At 35.7% G+C, this 18015-nt stretch overlaps 1 protein-coding gene across 2 annotated transcripts; it reads right to left on the bottom strand.

Annotated features, from left to right (window-relative positions):
• Nucleotides 1-5059: 5059 nt before the first annotated feature.
• LOC128677095 (facilitated trehalose transporter Tret1-like) lies at nucleotides 5060-9050 on the bottom strand. 2 transcript variants are annotated; one of them, XM_053757702.1, is made up of 4 exons: nucleotides 8905-9033; nucleotides 8072-8202; nucleotides 7354-7489; nucleotides 5060-6983 (listed from the first exon to the last, which is right to left on the bottom strand). In XM_053757702.1, the coding sequence occupies exons 3-4, from the start codon at nucleotides 7469-7471 to the stop codon at nucleotides 5653-5655; spliced, it is 1449 nt and encodes a 482-aa protein (XP_053613677.1). In that variant the 5' UTR covers nucleotides 7472-7489; nucleotides 8072-8202; nucleotides 8905-9033; the 3' UTR covers nucleotides 5060-5652. The 2 variants fall into 2 exon arrangements, with proteins under 2 accessions (XP_053613677.1, XP_053613676.1); XM_053757701.1 differs by lacking the exon at nucleotides 8072-8202 and having other exon boundaries at nucleotides 8905-9050.
• Between the last annotated feature and the right edge of the window lie 8965 nt (nucleotides 9051-18015).

The raw sequence follows: 18015 nt of genomic DNA, 5'->3' as shown, positions 1-18015 counted from the left end.
TAATTTGCAATTTCCGTACTTAGTATGTGGAGAGGCCATGAGGAGACCTACTGGTCGGATGTAGGGTCGGATATAGTCTGTTTTATTTAACTACTTGCAGTGTATCGCCGGCGGAAACTGAGATAAAGGCGCGGCCCCACGGTGAAATACTGCCTCGTGGGTGCGAGGGGACCGCGGGTTCACAACTTTTGTTTACTTTGGACACACTGTTCTTCTGCAATTAGGTTAGATTTGGGCCGCCGCTGTCCCTTGTCTCTATAAATAAAGATTTCTTTTAAATATATACTAGGTCGGTAGGCTCAGTTGATTTGGAATTTATTTAATTTAAATGCCCAGAGACATAGAACTCTTGTAATAAGTCGATGATAAGTTGTATCTCGACTCACTTATTAGCTACTTGGCCTTTATTCTTACGGCCGAAAATCACTTTATTGTCCCACCATATGCATTTTTCATCAGTTAACAGTTCAAGACATTAGAGTTTTAACATCATTTGTAAAGATTTTGTCAAATTCGATCGAATAAGACCCCAAAAGCAAGAATTCCCTCAGGCTCACTTTCCGACAAAATAGCTACGGCAAGGAGGAAAAAAGTCACTAGAGTATTGGCAAATTTTATCTGCATCGGTGCTGTTTGAATTCTTGAAGAGGGTACAGTTCGTTGTCAAAGAAACATGGGTTAATGTTCGAGGAACAATATCCGTTAGCGTTTAGAGGGAAATGCATGGATTACTGCGAAATGTGACATCAAAGACGGCGCGCTAGGGTTGTCATGTGATTATCTCATATCCTTCGCTTCGATCTCCCGAATTCGGCAATTTAAAAAAACGTCAATTTTATTCTTCCTTTGTGGAACTTGCAGACGTGTTGATTCTGCAGAGTTTTCACAAGTTTCGTTCTAGATTTTTTTTATATAAACCAGCGGTTCCCTCATTCCAACCCTTTGTGGACCTAAAAGGTCGTACTTTAACAATCAAAATTAATTAATATACGAAACTGCAATATGTCTTAATAATTTTGAATTTGATGCTGTAACGTAGGTATAACTAGAGCATAGTGTGTCATTATCAATTTCTCCGAAGACAGGTATGGATGTCATCCGGAAGTTATCTTGCAAAGATCTTTATGCCGCGGTAATAAAGGTGAATTTGTATTGAATTTGGGTAGGTTGATGTGTTGTTGACTGTAGTTACATTTATTTATAAGAACAAATTTTACGTTCGTTGACCTTTTTTTCCATTATTTTCCGACAATAAATATTTACTTAAGTTTTTAAATTTAAGTTTGACTTGTCTAACATTTGTATTTTAAATTTCATTTTCAGCATTGCTATAGATTATATATATTGCTTTATAAAATTTTAATTTTCATGCATTTTATGCATGAAAATTTCTTTGTATTATTTTTATTGGACAATATATTATACTTAGTTAACAAATTAACTATGTATAAAATATTTTAAATGTATTAAAAACTAATAAACATAATTATTAAAACTAATATGGGAATAAATTTTTGAGGCTATAAAAAATATTGTTATATTTAAGGATATAAACGCTATTTATCCCGATAAAGTCAGTATTTATATGTATTTAATCTCATTTAACGCAAGTATTTAAACAGTCGTATAATAATTATTTTACACAATATTTTATACCAACAAATGTAAAACAGTGCATGTGAGCACGAATAAATGAATAATTAAAATACGGGTCACTCACGTGTGTGTGAGATCAACGGAGAGATTGAGTATGTATATTATCTATAATATAAAATAAGTACTAAAAGAAGGAGAAATGGAAATGAATGTTTTGTACAATGTAATTCCCAAGTTTTCTCTTTAAGAGCAGACATCTTAAAAATAAAGCACACTACAAAGTAACTACTCTTATTTGAGAGGGTGGCGAACTTTTGCGTCACGTTTTATTTAGAACAGGTAGGTTCTAGGAGTTCGTGCCGGCGTTAGAGTAGGGCGCTGTTGAGCGATCCAGGGTGCTGTGTGTATAGGGGCGCCGCGGGTTTACTAATGAGTTTTTTTAGGTCGTGCAACGTACATCATAAATTATACACCTTAACCTTCCCCAGAAATCACACCATCTATTAGTGAAAACCCGCATGAAAATCCATAAAGTATTTTTTAGAGTTTATCGCGAACAGACAAACTGACAGACGCGGCAGACGACTTTGTATTGTAATAATGTAAGGGCACTTATAAAAAATGGTAACGATTTTTGAACGATAGGGACACAAAGTGATTAAATCAGTCATGAGCAGAGGTCGTTCTGTGCTAGTAGTTTGTAGCTATAGTAAATAATATTTAATTTACAATATGACGTGTAAAAGTGCCTGTGAAGTCTAATTCCTGAATATTGGATTTATTTGATTCGACACTTGTTTGACATTATGTAGAAGATGGTCCACCCAAGGCGCTTCTGGTGTTGGGCCGGCACTGCTTGGAGTCACGTGGTACAATAAAACCACACAGTACATTGACACTGATGGAACACGCTTTGTCTTAAACTTTTTCCGTCTATTTCATAAAAAAAATCATCCCTCTATCAAGTCGTAAAGTATATGAATCTCTATACTATCGTATAGAGATTCAGAGTATACTTTAGCGACTATTATCATTCGTAAAGGTAAATCAAAGGAAATATTAATTATTAATTAATTCTCCGTAATCCTAATCGTAACTCATATTATAAATGCGAGAAAGTAAGTTTGTTTGTTACCTCTTCACGCTCCATCTACTCAACCAATCTTTTTGGAATTTTGCATACATGTAGATTGAAATATGGACAAGGATATAGGATACCCTTTTCACCCCGGAAAAGTAACTGTTCCCGAGGGAAATTTGCATGGGCGAAGCTGCGGGTAAAATCTAGTCTTATTGGAGATTAACTAGCCACCTATCGTTAGTGATGATTTAATTAATTCAATGATTTAAATAAGACAAACTAACATACGTAGTTAAACAAACAAACATAAACTATACGTAGTTACACTTCTTAATTACTCCAAATACCGACGTACATTTTTAAATTTTACGTACAATGTAGAGTCAACAGCATATCGACCTACCCAAATTGATTGCAAATTCGTGACTATTAAACCGCATCATAGAAGTTCATGCAGGGTCACTTGATGTGCTGTTGACTGTACATTTAAGGTACACTTTTTTATTTATAAATGAAGTTAGTTCCGCGACACAGCCATGATTCCATCTACCCTGAGCTAAACTAAGGCACTTTCTGTATACTTAAACATGCTTTACTTTAAATCACGAGATGAAAAAAAAAAGATTCACTTCAGCAAATAGCTCAGTGGCTCTGTTAGATAGGGGCGTGGGTTCAATTTCCGATCGAGTCTTGAATGTTTTCATCTCAGTAATAAAATTTAGCTTAGGTACCTACTTCTTTGTATTTTTATCACACTTGCTTAGCTGCATTAAATCCAAACAAGAAGTGGCAAGTCTCCATGACAGGCAAGTAGCAGCTCTGAAGCGAGCCTGATTAGAGCGGCATAGACATATAAATGTAATACTAGACTGTTTGCTATCGAATGCTATTAATCTTGTAGTCTGGAGTATACGATTGTAGTGGCACAGGGTCGTGATCATACGATCACGACCCTGTGCCACTTCAATCAACCACCATAAAAAAATATAGAACTTTAATACCAACAAAAATACATATTTTTAATAATGGATAGATAGTATAATGGATTTGTTGCTCAGCAGTCTTTTTCAAAAATGCATCTTTATTTATTAATTTTGTAAACAATAAAACAGTTTCATTATACACATATACTGTGTTGTTAATTTATGTATTTTGATTTAATTACGATTTGATTTTAACTTACTAACATAGTACGTGTAATTACTAACATGACTATGGATCTCTGTTGTCGGAAAATAAACGATTTTTATTTCAGTCCATCATCATCATCATTTCAGCCGCTTTCCGCCCACTGTTGAACGTAGGCCTTCCTTCACGTACGCCACCCTCCTCTGCCCTGTGCCTCCCTTATCCATTTCAGTATCACGTCTTTATTCCTTACAGGGCAGACAGAGCAGCGAAAATACCTAATAGCGGGCTTAATGCTGAAATTAAAATTTTGAAATAGTAACAGGTTGCCAGCCCATCGTTTATAACTATCAAAAATATCAAGAAGAATTTCCAGTTAATAGGCCTTGCTTTTGATCGACTTTTACAATCCCCGCGGGAGGAGAAGCATCTAGAACACTCTATTTTCTATCGTTTCCAGATCAGCACGGGAGCAATACAATATCCAGCAAAAGTCAATACAAATCAGTGTCGCGGGAGAGGCATCAAGTGCGCATCCCGCACTTTATTTTCCGGCAATTTATTTCGGCGCAACGCGGCGCAGTCGGACTGAAATTGCATTAGGCAAATACGGCTAATTCTGCAACGTACAGATTCAATCTCCGCAAGGGATTGCAATTCGATGCAGGTTTATAATTCCTTGCATTTCATGTGCGGTTTTCGCTATGGAATTAGTTGTAGCGATGAATGAAGTGACAGTGTGGTCGTTTGCTTACGCAATCGTATTGTAACCTGTACAAATAGGTACCTATGATCAAGTTAACAACTATACATATTAAAGCAAAGGTCGCTCCTCCTGCTCCAATGAGGCCAATAACAAGGCAATTGCTGTGTATAGTTTTAAAATATGACGTGAAAAATTGTCTGTGTGTAGGTCTAATCATAATATAGTAAGCGCAGCAAATTCGCAATACCTGTAAAAAGGGAAATTATAGGCACTGTTTGTAATTACTTTAAGATCATTGTTACACTTGGTAATTTTTGAAAAAATGCTTTGAATTTGCTACTTGCTCATTTGTCTGCTCTTTCGATTCAAAAAGAATAATAAGGAACATTTGATGTTATTGTTACTCACATTAGTCACATTTTGGAAAAAAATCAAAAGTATTTTATAGGTTACTGACTTATATCTTAAGTTTTGAATTGTAACTTATGATATTGTACTTAAGATTCATTTATGAGGTATAAGCACGAGGAGAAAATAAACATACTTCATAGGTCGTAAAGGTTCTTTATAGGTCATTCGAGTGAGTAGTTAGGCGAAGTAGCGGCCCATTTTACACAGTTCTTCTAAATGGCAAAGTAGCCGTACTTAGTTCTAAATTTATAATTAGTACTTTGTAGGTAAAATGTGCTATTATAAGTACACCCGTTTATTGCATACAACAGTGAACGTTAGTTACCATAGTTCTGAATGTGTGAATCATCATCAATTATTTTAATATGCACACTGCTGGGGCACTGCCTTCCTTATGGATAGATAAAGAGTAGCTATAACTCATAAGCATGATTTGAGTACTCTTACGTAGTCTTTGAAGCACACCCATTTGAAATTCTTCGAAGTGCATCCTATAGTGGCTCCAAGCGCACTTTTTAGTTGCTAAAAGGTGCGTTTCGAGGAATAGACAAGGTGCGTTTCAAAATAGACGCGCTTCGCGGAATACCTCCGTGATTTTATATAGATATTATCAAAACCTAGCTTTTAAGGGAGGACTCTTGTTGTTATCATTTTAAAAATTATTTCAACTTGTCTTACTTTTTCAAAGAAAGCTTAATTAGCCAAAGTTGCAGGTTGAAGCTGACAAGGGTCATATCAGAGGACTGCTACAGCGCCTGGCAGTTTTGTGTTGTTTCCAAGCAGTCAGCGACTGGACAGATCTCATCTCCTCCGCACTCAAAGGTTTGCCTCTAAATTCGTCTTCAATATCCTGTAACGTCCTATCTTTCGTCTCTGGCAAAAATATCCCAGATATTATCAAAAAATAAGTCACCATAACACCATATATTATGTAACTACCGTCAAAACCAAATGTATTTATCATTGTTGGTACTGTCTTTATCATAACGGAGAAAGTACTTGAAAATATCACAACACTAATACCTCCAGCCAGACTTTTGTATTGTGTGGGGAAAATTTCGCCGGCAATGATAAATGGGAAAGGTACAGAGCCTATCGCTCCAGAGATCATGTGCAAATGCAACAATATTATGCCTATAATTGGATGATCGTATGGTAGATAGTTATTACTTTTGGCATAGACATATGCACCAGTTACAAAAAGAATTACCGCATTCATTCCACAAGCAAGATACATTAATGTCTTTCGTTTACATTTTTTATACAAATAAACGGCCAATAGATTCGATACTATTCTTTGAATGCCTAAACTAATTGCTATAAGTGGAACATTAATGTCTGAACCAACTACGTTGTGGATAACGTCTATGATATAAGCTGTCAACAGAGCCACAGCAGACCACACTCCCATGTTGTAAACATTTATCATTATAAAAATTGGCTTGTAAAATTCTTTTTTAGTTAAAGCTGCACTTAAATTACTAAAATACTTTTTTATCTTGCCACCTACTGTTTCTGGTATGACTGTGGAGGATTTAATATCCTTGATGATGATTGCCGCATCAATCATCTTATTTAACTCTTCTTCTTCACCGCTACCTCTTAACCATAGAAACACATTTCTACTTTCACTGTATTTGCCTTTTTCGGCTAACCAGGTGGGAGATTCTGGTGAATATATAACAATGATCAGATTTAAAAATGCAATAATAGAAATAATTAATGCTGACATTTGCCATGATAAATAAGATCCTAGAGTATGGATTGTTAAGACTCCTATAGCCATAGCAACTGATGTGGTTGTTATGAATGAACCTCTATTTTTCGGGGAAGTATATTCTCCAATTAAGACTGGTCCTAATGACGCACTGAATCCTAAGGAAATTCCTTGAATAGCTCTACAAATTATGAGTGTGGCAAAGTTGCCCGCTCTGGAGATGATCAGCCAGCATATGATCATGAGTAGAATGCTGATGAGGTTGGCTCGTCTTCTGCCCATTATGTTCATGACAGTTGGAACGATGAAGTTGCCCAGGATTTGAAATATTGCCGGAGTGGATGCTGAAAAAAAATCAGTGGTATTATTATTTACTAGAACATTGAATTAGCTCACATAATTAAGTTTTTAATGATTTCATTGCTAGTTTTATCTGGATTGTTTTGATCTACTTTGATTTCTATGGTTATTACCAATGAAAATTATATTGTTTATGGCCTTTATTATTATCTATCTATTTATCACAGAATGACCAAAATGTTACTAAAATGGTGCCCATGCCCATCATTGCACAGTTGCAAAAGTAAAGTTAACTCATCCGAAGTAGATCTAGCATCATTCTACTGGGCGGAGCAGGGAGTTTCTATATGTAATCTCACTTAGTGAAGTCACGGACAATAACATTAGAAAAGGACAGAGTAGAAAGAAACATACCTATCCAAGATCCAGAAACTTCGTCGATGCGTATGACAGAGCCGTCCCGTCGTAGCTGTGGGAGCAGGACAGCTGCATACCCCATCACGAACCCGTGGGATGCCATGTTCAGAGACATCCCCGTGGTCACGTAACACTGCAACATGAAACAAACCAAGTAATCCCTCAAAACTGAATGTAAATATATTAAAGTTGTGTGGTAGATCCGTGTGTTTCAGCCCTCATCTTCTGCGAAATATAAAATATTTGTAATATTTTTCAATCAAAATCCATTTTTTGATAGCTATTTAGAATAAAAAAAAAATTAAGTTACAAATATTTTATATTTTACAGAAGGTGAGAGCTGAAAATCAGTGCCGGGCATTTTGTTCAGCGTCACACTGAACCGTCACCTAATTGCATGCACACTCCAGATTAATTTGTTGAGTTTATGGTCGCTCTCTCATAGAAATTCAAATTATTTACAACCAAGGAATGCCTCAGCCTTTTCATCATTCATATTTGTATTACTTTATTTTTTTATGTCTGTTAAAGTCATAATTACACATCATACCGAATGGGTTAAAGCGATAAGATATTATGTAAGTCATAATTATCACGTATGACTCTGATAATGCACTGATCGTCCATACAGTCTCAATCTCATGTGGATGCAAATATGTCAATACATTGTCTCAGTTCACCATCTTAGTATTTCACTTAGTTTCATTTGTCTTACGTTCTTATGTCCTAGTCGTTATGAAACCTGCACACTGGTTGACAGTTCAATGCCGGCTCCATACTGTCGTCGCACAGTTTGCCAAACTTTGGCGGATTTGGCATAATCTATACTTGGCTGGTTTTTCATTGCTGTAAATAAAAGCATTCATACTAACTACGCATTGTTATGTCGGCAAAGGTCGGCATGTGTTTGAGTTCGGCGACAGTGTGGAGTTGACATAAAGGTGTATGCGATTACCTACTGCGCGGTAATCGTAAAAGTCATGCCAGATGGCGATGGCGCTGATTGTCAGTGATATCATATGAAGTGGCACTGCTATATATTTTACAATAAAATACAACTTCCTCTATATAGCACATTTAATGCAATTATGTATCGCATACTGCAACATATATCGCTGTAAAATACGAAAAGTCAACCAAAATGTTGCGTTGGAATTATGTTTACAAGATTTATTGTATTTGCCACAGTTAAACTTTTATTCACAGTTTTCAGCTCTTGGCTTAAAAAAATAATAATTGCGAAATTAGTTATGATGTAGTATTTGTAAGTTCTGGGGGTTTACTATCATCTCTAAATCTAACTGGAATGGAAGTGTATTGGAATCGTTCCATAAAAGTTGATGGCCGATGCAACCAGGAATATATACTACTGTATATTTTGGAGAGTAGTAATTGTAAGAATTGCATCGAAGTAAACGACAATTTGGTTACCTTTATGAGTGTACAGACGTTTTTAAGTACCTATATAAAAAGAAACGTATATTACGATTATAAACTTGGAACATAGGTATCATAGTTACTGTCGAAATAAGATCAACTAAAGATTACCTGTCTCATAAAAGGAGTGACACATATTTTCGCCATTTTTAACTTTCAAAAATCACAGTTCCACATTTACCACACATGATGCAATATTAAACACTCGGGCACTGATTGGCTTTTCACTAGCAATTGAAGTGACCAAGGGAATAGATAAATATCTGTTATCGCAATGATTATTTGATTCATTCCAAGATTTTGTCAAGAGTCAAGGACGCCTTATCAATAACACGTAGTCGTTCTCATCAACGATTGAAGAAATTTTTAAAAAAGTTGATCGGCTCTGACGGAACAGTCTAACTAGTTGAACCGTTAAACTACTTTGCAAGTGGGAATTAGCGTCAAGTTCTAATAGTAGCAGGCTGTACAACCTAATGGCCTTACACTCTATTGTACGCACACTTCGTAGATTGCATGATAGCATTTATTTATCGTAAAGAAAAACCAGCAATGTACGTTAACTTCGGCAAACTGTTTGCCGATAGCCGGCATAATAACTAGGTACTTTGTATTTAGAAAGGACAATAAAAATCATCAATATTATCAATCAAGCATAGGGTGGAGGTCCAGTGGTTAAAACGCTCACTTGAGAACGAGAGGTCCTAATTTTTTTAAATGGTGACTATTGTTTATTTATTTGTATACCTAACAATCAGTTGTTTTCCGACCACACTAAAAGTGATCGAGTGGAAACGGCATGGCCAGAAATTTATCGAGTTCACACATGGTTTCACATAAAAAAATTTCAATTGTATGATATGTGGTTATCCTGCCTGTACAATCTTGTCAAAATTAGATAAATTCCGATGACAAATTTACGTAGAAACCGGTCGATAAATGTAGATATAGTATTACAAACCAAGATAATACTTCACGTACTCTTATCATAGTTTTTGCTTTTATCTCGTTACGTGATTTTAATCTGATCTCAGAAACTGCATGTGTATCCATATTGCATAAAAAGTGTAGCAAATACACTGCCACTTTCCTTTCGGTGTGGTGTAGGAATGCATGTTTGTGCAACCATTTGCTTGTGTCCTACGAAATGGATTTTGAATAGAATGCATGCAATGAATTGAATAGAATAAAAAATAATAACATGTGTATTTGACATTGAGTGTAGGAGACAAAATATATATAATCTTTTATGGATAGTAAGTATATCTACTTACTTAAATTGGGGGAATAGTATCCTATTCCCCCAATTTAAAATCAAAATCATTTATTCAGAAATTAGGCCTTCACAGGCACTTTTTCACGTCATATTCTAAATTAAATGATATTTACCAAAGCTACAAATTACCACTGCTGAGAAGAAATGCCGAAAGAAACTTAGTCAAACAGTGTTGGTCCCTATTATGCCAGAAGGGCTTATCATTTTAACGTTTTCCGACATCAAAAAGTTGATTGTACGTTTATCATACACCATATTTTGTGCGATATTGTGATGTAAAATGATATTAAATGTAGACGTCGATTCGAGGGGGCGGTAAGGGTGGTAAATTAAAAGGTAACGAGCGGTGACCACCAAATTAACTGCCTGGGGGTAGTTAATGCAATTCGCCCCGGAAACCGGTGGCGCGGTTCGTTTTGCCTGGTTTTTTTGCGAATATTTACAAGTAAGGTAACGAGTTTCGATGGCTGGTTCTAACATGTTTTAGTTGAAAGTAATTATTCATATTTTACAAACTTTATTATTGCAATCAAATGCCACATGTGGTTGGAAGCGGTGGTACTCCAGTGGTTAAGACCGTCCGCCTGTGATCGAAAGGTCACCGATTCGACCATATGAGTATTACAAATCTGACTCATGTACAGTTTTCAAGGAAAACATTGCGAGGAAATCTGCATACCGGTTGACAGTTTGAGTAGTGCATTCCGCATTAAAACAGAACCACAAAATTTCACGGGAGGATATGGAGTTTTGGTTGTTGTACGAGGCGACTAAGGGACATCTATCCTGGTAGCTGATAGGCAACAATAGCATTCCTAAGCAGAGTTGACATCGGGCACGTGGCTAGTTGCCTATCACAGCGAAATCTAGAAAATGTAAGGTTTTTTTTTACGTTGTCGTCGCGAAGCCCGCTGCGTCATAGCCCCGAATGAAAAAGACAGAAAGAAATCGGTTTTAAGTTTATGAAATGGTCTAATAATTTAGACTGGCATATGCAATGTCCAATAACCATGAAAGTAATAAGCTGTCGACGTCTAGGGATATCGCGTTGGTAGATTACGTTCATTTTGAGTTTCCGGATTTAGCTCAATCCCTGGCTAAATTAGGAATCGGGAAATCATATTCAGTTTGACGGTTTAAGCTGGTTATATTGCAGCATATTCAATACCCTACCTCCGCTTTTTACGTTTATTTATGAAAAACTTTTGCCCGTACCTTCGCCCGCGTCAATTTCCCATGGTATTTTTTCGGGAAGAAAGAGGTCCTTCTCCGTAAACTTGCCGTAAAAAATTCTTTGCCTTGCGCACGCACATTATTGCGGAAAACGGGAACTTGAATTGGAATGGAAATAAAGTACAACAGAATAAGTACTGCTACTAACAAATTATTTTTATCAAATCCGCGGACGAAGCCGCGGGCATAAGCACTCTAGCAGTACCTACTCACATAAGTTTGTATGCAAAATTGGAATTTTACAGTGCACAAGCGAGCTAATACAAAATATGTTGTGCCAAAACACAAAAGAAATTCGACTCTTTGTTGCATATTTACGAGCATTTTGAGCATATTTGCAGTCTGACGCGGGATCTGCAATTTAGCACTTGTTCGCAAAATAGCGTACATAGATTTTTAGCTATTAAACAATAGACAAGTTGCCTACGACACAATATGTGAAAGAATGCTTTTATGCTTAGATCGATGAACATTATTTTTAATCAAATTTTCTTTTTTGTTTCGCGCGGGTACAATATTATACATGTTATATACATATAAACTTTCTTCTTGAATTACGCGTATCTATTAAAAAACCTCGCATTTAAATGCGTTGCGTTTTAAAGATCAAGCAAACATAGGGACAGACAGACAGGAAGGAAAGGAAGTGACTTTGTTTTTAACCCCTGACGCAAAAAAAGGGGTGTTATAAATTTATTTGTATGTGGCACCGTAGCTCCTCAACGGGTGAACCTATTTGTATGCGGTTTTTTTTATTTGATAGCCAACTTTTATATGGTGGTTCTTAGATATGTTTGATCAAAATCGGTTCAGCCATTCAAAAGTTGTAGCGAAATGAATATTGAAAGTTGGGGTTTTTTTAATTTGTCTAACAACTAAACTGTGTGTGTTGTTGGAATGTACTTTTTCAGTTACATTGTAATGTTAAATTATTTGTTCGTTTCTCAATCACGCTATATACGCGCACCTGACACATTCGGTCTTAATTCTTATAAAACCGCCTTTCTTTTTGTAGGAAACTCGCTTACAAGCAAGCTAGACAGGTGCCTAAGAGGTTTATGGTGCTCTGTGAAAACGCGGCGCAAAAGAAAACCCGACCAAAGAAAACGGTTTAATTTTAACTATTCACATTTATTTTTGAAAAGCATATGGCTGCATACAAAACGCACTTCGTTTTTATAGTTAGTTATTAAAAATAAATTCACTGATAATATTACTAAGTAATTTTATATTTTGTTATTTCCAAAAGAAACACAATATAATATAGATGGTAAGCAAACATTTAGCTGTCAAGACTATATGACCAGAGGGCGAAGTACGAGTTTGCATTTCACTTCTCACTATCGAATAGATTGAAAATGAAACTCAACGAACCAATACCATTACGATGTGGTTGTAGTTGCGTCACAATGGCGCACTGTGATTGGTTAGCTGCGCGTCACTGCGAATCGACTCGATGGTGAGATGTAAATAGCAAAGTCGCACTACGCACAAAGTCATCTTGTCGATGAGAGATTATTGAGCGATTCTATTCTAGGGCCGAACCACACGCCGGGTTTGTTAAATATTTATCGAATATTTGTAGTATTATTTGTAGCACGTAATATTTGTAGCATTCAAGGCAATCATCATCATCTCAGCCATAAGAAGACACTGCCCAAAGACTTCAACAATGACCGAATGAAAGCTGCTGGCGTCCTACATCTTTCTGCGACTTTGATGATATCGTCAGACTACCTATACATATATTTTATTACATATATTAATATTACATTGATATAAAAAATATCACTTTATGGCCAAACCTAGTATTATAGAGTTTAGCACATTATAATATTTAATTTAGTTTAAGAGATACACTTTGTAATAATAAGGCGACAAAGAAATATCTCACCTTCTGTTATCCCCAACAATGTCTATTCTAGATCATTTATTCTTGATGTGTATTGATTTCAAAGTTATGATATATGTATATATATATAAGCATTGGAGTCCCAAAATTATTTTAGCTAAGTTTCATCTCTGGGGAAATGCAAACGCGCGCAGAAGCATCAATGTAATTTAAAACGGGAATGCTCCCGGTACCATATTGCACATATTACACCCCTCGCATATATCTCCCTAGCTCACATTGCCCACATTGCTAGCCAACCTTCTTAGCACGCATTCGTCATTCATACATACTGCGAATATTTTTTAATTTCTTCTTTTGCGTGCAAAGGATAAATATTAATACCTGTATTGGTGGCATGAATCGCTTGGAATAACGAAATGTATAACATACACATTCATGCTTATTAAATTTATTTATGTTTTAACACAAAGCTGTACGTGAGACGGATACCTACCTGACCGAATTACAGTTACATTCCGACGGTTGAAAGTCTATTTGGTTCAAGCGACAATTTTGGCGATATTGAGTTATATGGGTACATGAGTATTTGGAATCGCGGCGAATTTTTCTCTATCGTTTGAACTAATTTTCAATTTTTTTTCAGCATTTTTTTAGCGTTTGACTCACTCGCAAATTAGGTCTCATTTTGCGGTCATTGATAGGTATAGCTTGCTTTGTTATAAATGATTAATTGAACATGATTGTTTCCAGCAATATTAATTTTATTATGGTAGGTACTTAAAAAAACACTCTTAATGGGTTTAACCTTCCATATTCACTTCGAAATCCTAAAATAAATGACTAAATTATGATGTTACGTATACACTAGTGATAAAATCGAATGCTCTATTAGTTTCACTTCACCAGAAATAAAATTTTATTTTCGCACCGGGGCCGGGGCTTTACTGGCCATGTCCGACGTCCGTCCATGTATTTATTTACACAGATTTAGAGTGAATAGATGGATCGACTGCTGTTAATATTTTTATTGAAAATTCAATAATAAATACTGTTTGTATTATGGTATGGTACTATGTCTCTCAGGTAATTGCTATTTTTGTTTCTTAGGTCTTATATTTTCACAACTTAATTCACGACTTAGTCAAAGCGTAAAAAAACGCAAAGTACACCATTTTAACTAAACGAAATCGGCGCGCAATTCAAAGTTAACGTCAAAGTTAACAGGTGCAACCCGATCTTCATTTCTTAGAATACGTCTAGTTATTGTTTTAACTCCATGTATTACCTATAGAGCTCCGAGCGTTTCAGTCGCGACCGCACTAAGTACATACATGTACTTGTGCTAAGGCTCTTAGGTTTGGCTTTGCCCACCTTTAAATTTCCATTCACTAACATAATCTGATTTAGACTCTCTATTTTGAAAGTATCTTTAGATAGCGACTTACCTTGGCTATTAATACCAACTGTATGTTACGAAAACTAATAATGTTTTCAAAATCTACACTAATATTACGTGATTGTTAGTTTGTGCGTAGGTAGAAAGCTATCTTAGGAATTACAAAACTGATGGCCAAAATGATTTCACTAGTAGGAACCTTCTAATCTACATTTTTACAATAAGAGAAAGTGTGTGTAAGTTTGATAACCTAACAGAGGAGATAACCTTCGGAACTAATTAACAAACTTGATATAAGTATTCATATTATATATAATAATATACCTATTTGCCAACTAAGTGTAGAATGGTGGTCTTAAAATGATAACATAGATTGACTCTTATGACATAACTAGCCGCACCCCGGGGCTTCGCTCCGGTGAGAATTTCGGGACAAAAAGTACCCTATGTCCTTTTCTGTACTTCAAACTATGTGTATGCAAACTTTCAATAAGATTAGTTGAGCAGGTAAAGTGTAAAGTATGAATAAATAAACTTACTTTCGCATTTATAATATTAGTTAGGATTCGTGATAATGACACACACGATAAGAAATAGGTGGTAAATCAGCCATCGCGGCTATAGTATGTCCGCTGTATGGTAATCGTGACAAGATTGCTTAATGCGAACAGACAATATTCATATTTCAGACACTATAGATAGCAGATTTTACGGGAAAACTACTGGAGCGCGACGCGTACGTTAGCCATTTTATTTTATTTTTCTTTGAAGTTCCCGTCCTTAAGTTCGTATGCGTAAGGTTTAGATTGGGAGTGTATTTGATTGTATAACTTGGAAGCTAATATTGTGTCGTAGTAAAATAATGTATTCTTCACACACGTCCAGTAGTTGTCCGTTCGCAGGCGCTTTTAGCATTGCAAGCGCACTAAATGAAATGGCGGCAAAGGACACATACGCACGAAATATATCATTCGCAATTACTTTTCGCAGTTCCTTCAACATTATATAATGAAAGTAAATTGATAAGTAACAGAAAATAAACTTTTTATCTGACTATAAGAACACATCCTACTAATCCTATTGAAAATTTGTGAGGATGTATGCTTGTTTCTCTTTCACGCGAAATTTACCGGACGGATAGTTACGAAATTTGATACACGGATAAAATATAACCTGGAAGAATACATAGGACTTTTATCCCGAAATTACCACGGGGGCGAAGCCCAGGGGGCGCAGCTAATAACACAATATTACTAGAAACACATTTGAATTAGATGACATATTTTTCTGAAAGCAATATTAATATTAGATATTATATTGAAAATTATCGATTTTTAAGTAAACAAACTTAGTAAGTTACCGGCCAGCAACTCGCATCGTGGGAACTCGTCATAAGTGTGAAAAGGACGTCAATCCTTAACGACGGATGCAGCTATTATCCAGTAGATGCACTGAGTGCTTTATGGTGTAAACTTGACTGGAATAAAGAGAATTACGCCAAACTTTCAAAGATATACTTTTCAGTTTTGTTGTAGAAAAATTTATAGATACGGATAAGGTTTTAGAGTATTGAAAGTTTTATTTTCGAAAATGTTCACGCAGTTTTATATTCATTATAAACTAGCTGCGCAGCGGGGCTTCGCTCCCGTAGGAATTTCGAGATAAAAGTAACATATGTGTTATTACAGGTTATATTCTATCCGTGTACCAAATTTTATAACAATCGGTCCAAAAGATTTTGCGTGAATGAGTAACAAACATACATACATCCTCACAAACTTTCGCATTTATAATATTTGTAGGATATATACTATTTACAAATGACGATTAAAACTTGTACAACTGAATGGCCTGAAAATGATTTTCAATATGTTATGTTATGATATCGGCTTGAGTAAACTCAAGCCGATATCACCAGAACAAGTCAAACATTCCTTTAAAATATGTCATACAGAAAGTGCCGACATAAATAGGGTTTTCCTAGGTACAGGAAGGAAGTGAGCAAAACCACTATGAATTAGGCCAAGTGACGTGAGGGAAACGTGAGTCAACGTGATACATTGTAGATACCATTCTACCGCGACGTTTGCGACAATGTAGACAAACACGGATGCAGGCGCCAAGTTAACGTTGTTGCTTCAAGCGTTGTGTAGACATTTGATGGTGTTTTGTCAGACTCATTGACGATTAACCGTGGATTTGGTAAGTACTTAGTACAAGTACCTACTAATTCCATTCGATCAACATCCAGTAGGATTTTGTTCTTTTTGTTGGCCTATAAGTAGGATATTCGAAATAGGTAATATCCATATTTCTTTTATCTATGGTAATATCACTATTTAATATCCAACGGAAATGCTGTTTGGTTTTCGGGAACTTTAAATTGGACATGAGATGGGACTATCTTTTTCTTTTGGTTGTATTTTCATAAATTTGAACGTGATTGAAAGTTTGTATTTTATTCAATGTTTATGCAATAAAAAATGTTATTTGGGCGTTAAGTTACAAATAAATTTTACATTTATTAATTATAATATATTTTTTTATTACACTACACTATTTACATTTATTAATTATAATACAAAATAAACAATGAAATAATAGAAATTAAATGAAAATTTTGTTTTAATTGTTGTTATAAAAAAAAACTTATAAACTAAAAATACCTAAGGAAACACCCTAGATGCGCCTAGACACGACCATGCCGCAGGTAGCATTCACGCACTGAATTTCAATGGAAATTCGAACTATTTATTTTGTCAAATATAGTGACATTTAACTATTCAATAGTCTTCATATCAATAGAAAAAAATATCTTCATGGTTTGAGTTCTTATCAAGTAAAAAATAAAACGTTGGTGTTTTATGATTTAGTAGCACGATGCATCCAGTATACGGACATCCTAACAAAAACTCTTTAGCAAAAATAAAATCCAGTATATTTAGTATTAATCAAGATAGTACACGAGCATGCTCGATACAGATACGCGGCGCCACTGTCCTGGAACTTCAGATAAACTGAAGCCATCCAGCCGGAATACTGATATATTCTGTTTGTGTTCGTTGTATCCATCTTCACCCTTAGTAACAAGCTGGTTATGAAATCCATAATGGTTCATATTATCAATACATTCACTCATCTTCGTACGTTGGGGCTATGACGCCGCGAAACCTTAAGAAAATTTGGCTGTGATTTTAAAACCCGCCGACGACAGCTTGACGTCAACCCACTTTGGGAGTACTATTGTTTTGACGACCTCGGTGGCGCAGTGGTAAAGTGGCTTGCCTCTGAAGCTAGAGGTCCCGGGTTCGATCCCCGGTCGGATCATGATAGAAAATGATCTTTTTCTGATTGGCCCGGGTCTTGGATGTTTATCTATATATGTATTCGTTATAAAATATAGTATCGTTGAATTAGTATCCTGTAAGCTCAATCTGTGGGATTTATCCTAATATATTTATA

Source organism: Plodia interpunctella, chromosome 17 (assembly GCF_027563975.2).
Source record: "Plodia interpunctella isolate USDA-ARS_2022_Savannah chromosome 17, ilPloInte3.2, whole genome shotgun sequence".
Classification (NCBI taxonomy): domain Eukaryota; kingdom Metazoa; phylum Arthropoda; class Insecta; order Lepidoptera; family Pyralidae; genus Plodia; species Plodia interpunctella.
This window is presented reverse-complemented; position numbering and strand designations above follow the sequence as displayed.

Excerpts from the sequence above, each read along its gene's own strand:
- LOC128677095 (XM_053757701.1), bottom strand. The coding sequence starts at position 8,940 with ATGGCGAAAATATGTGTCACTCCTTTTATGAGACAG. Across the intron at positions 7,490-8,904 it reads TCACTCCTTTTATGAGACAG|TGTTACGTGACCACGGGGAT; the intron begins GTAATCTTTAGT and ends TTCATGTTGCAG. Across the intron at positions 6,984-7,353 it reads AGTTTCTGGATCTTGGATAG|CATCCACTCCGGCAATATTT; the intron begins GTATGTTTCTTT and ends ATTTTTTTTCAG.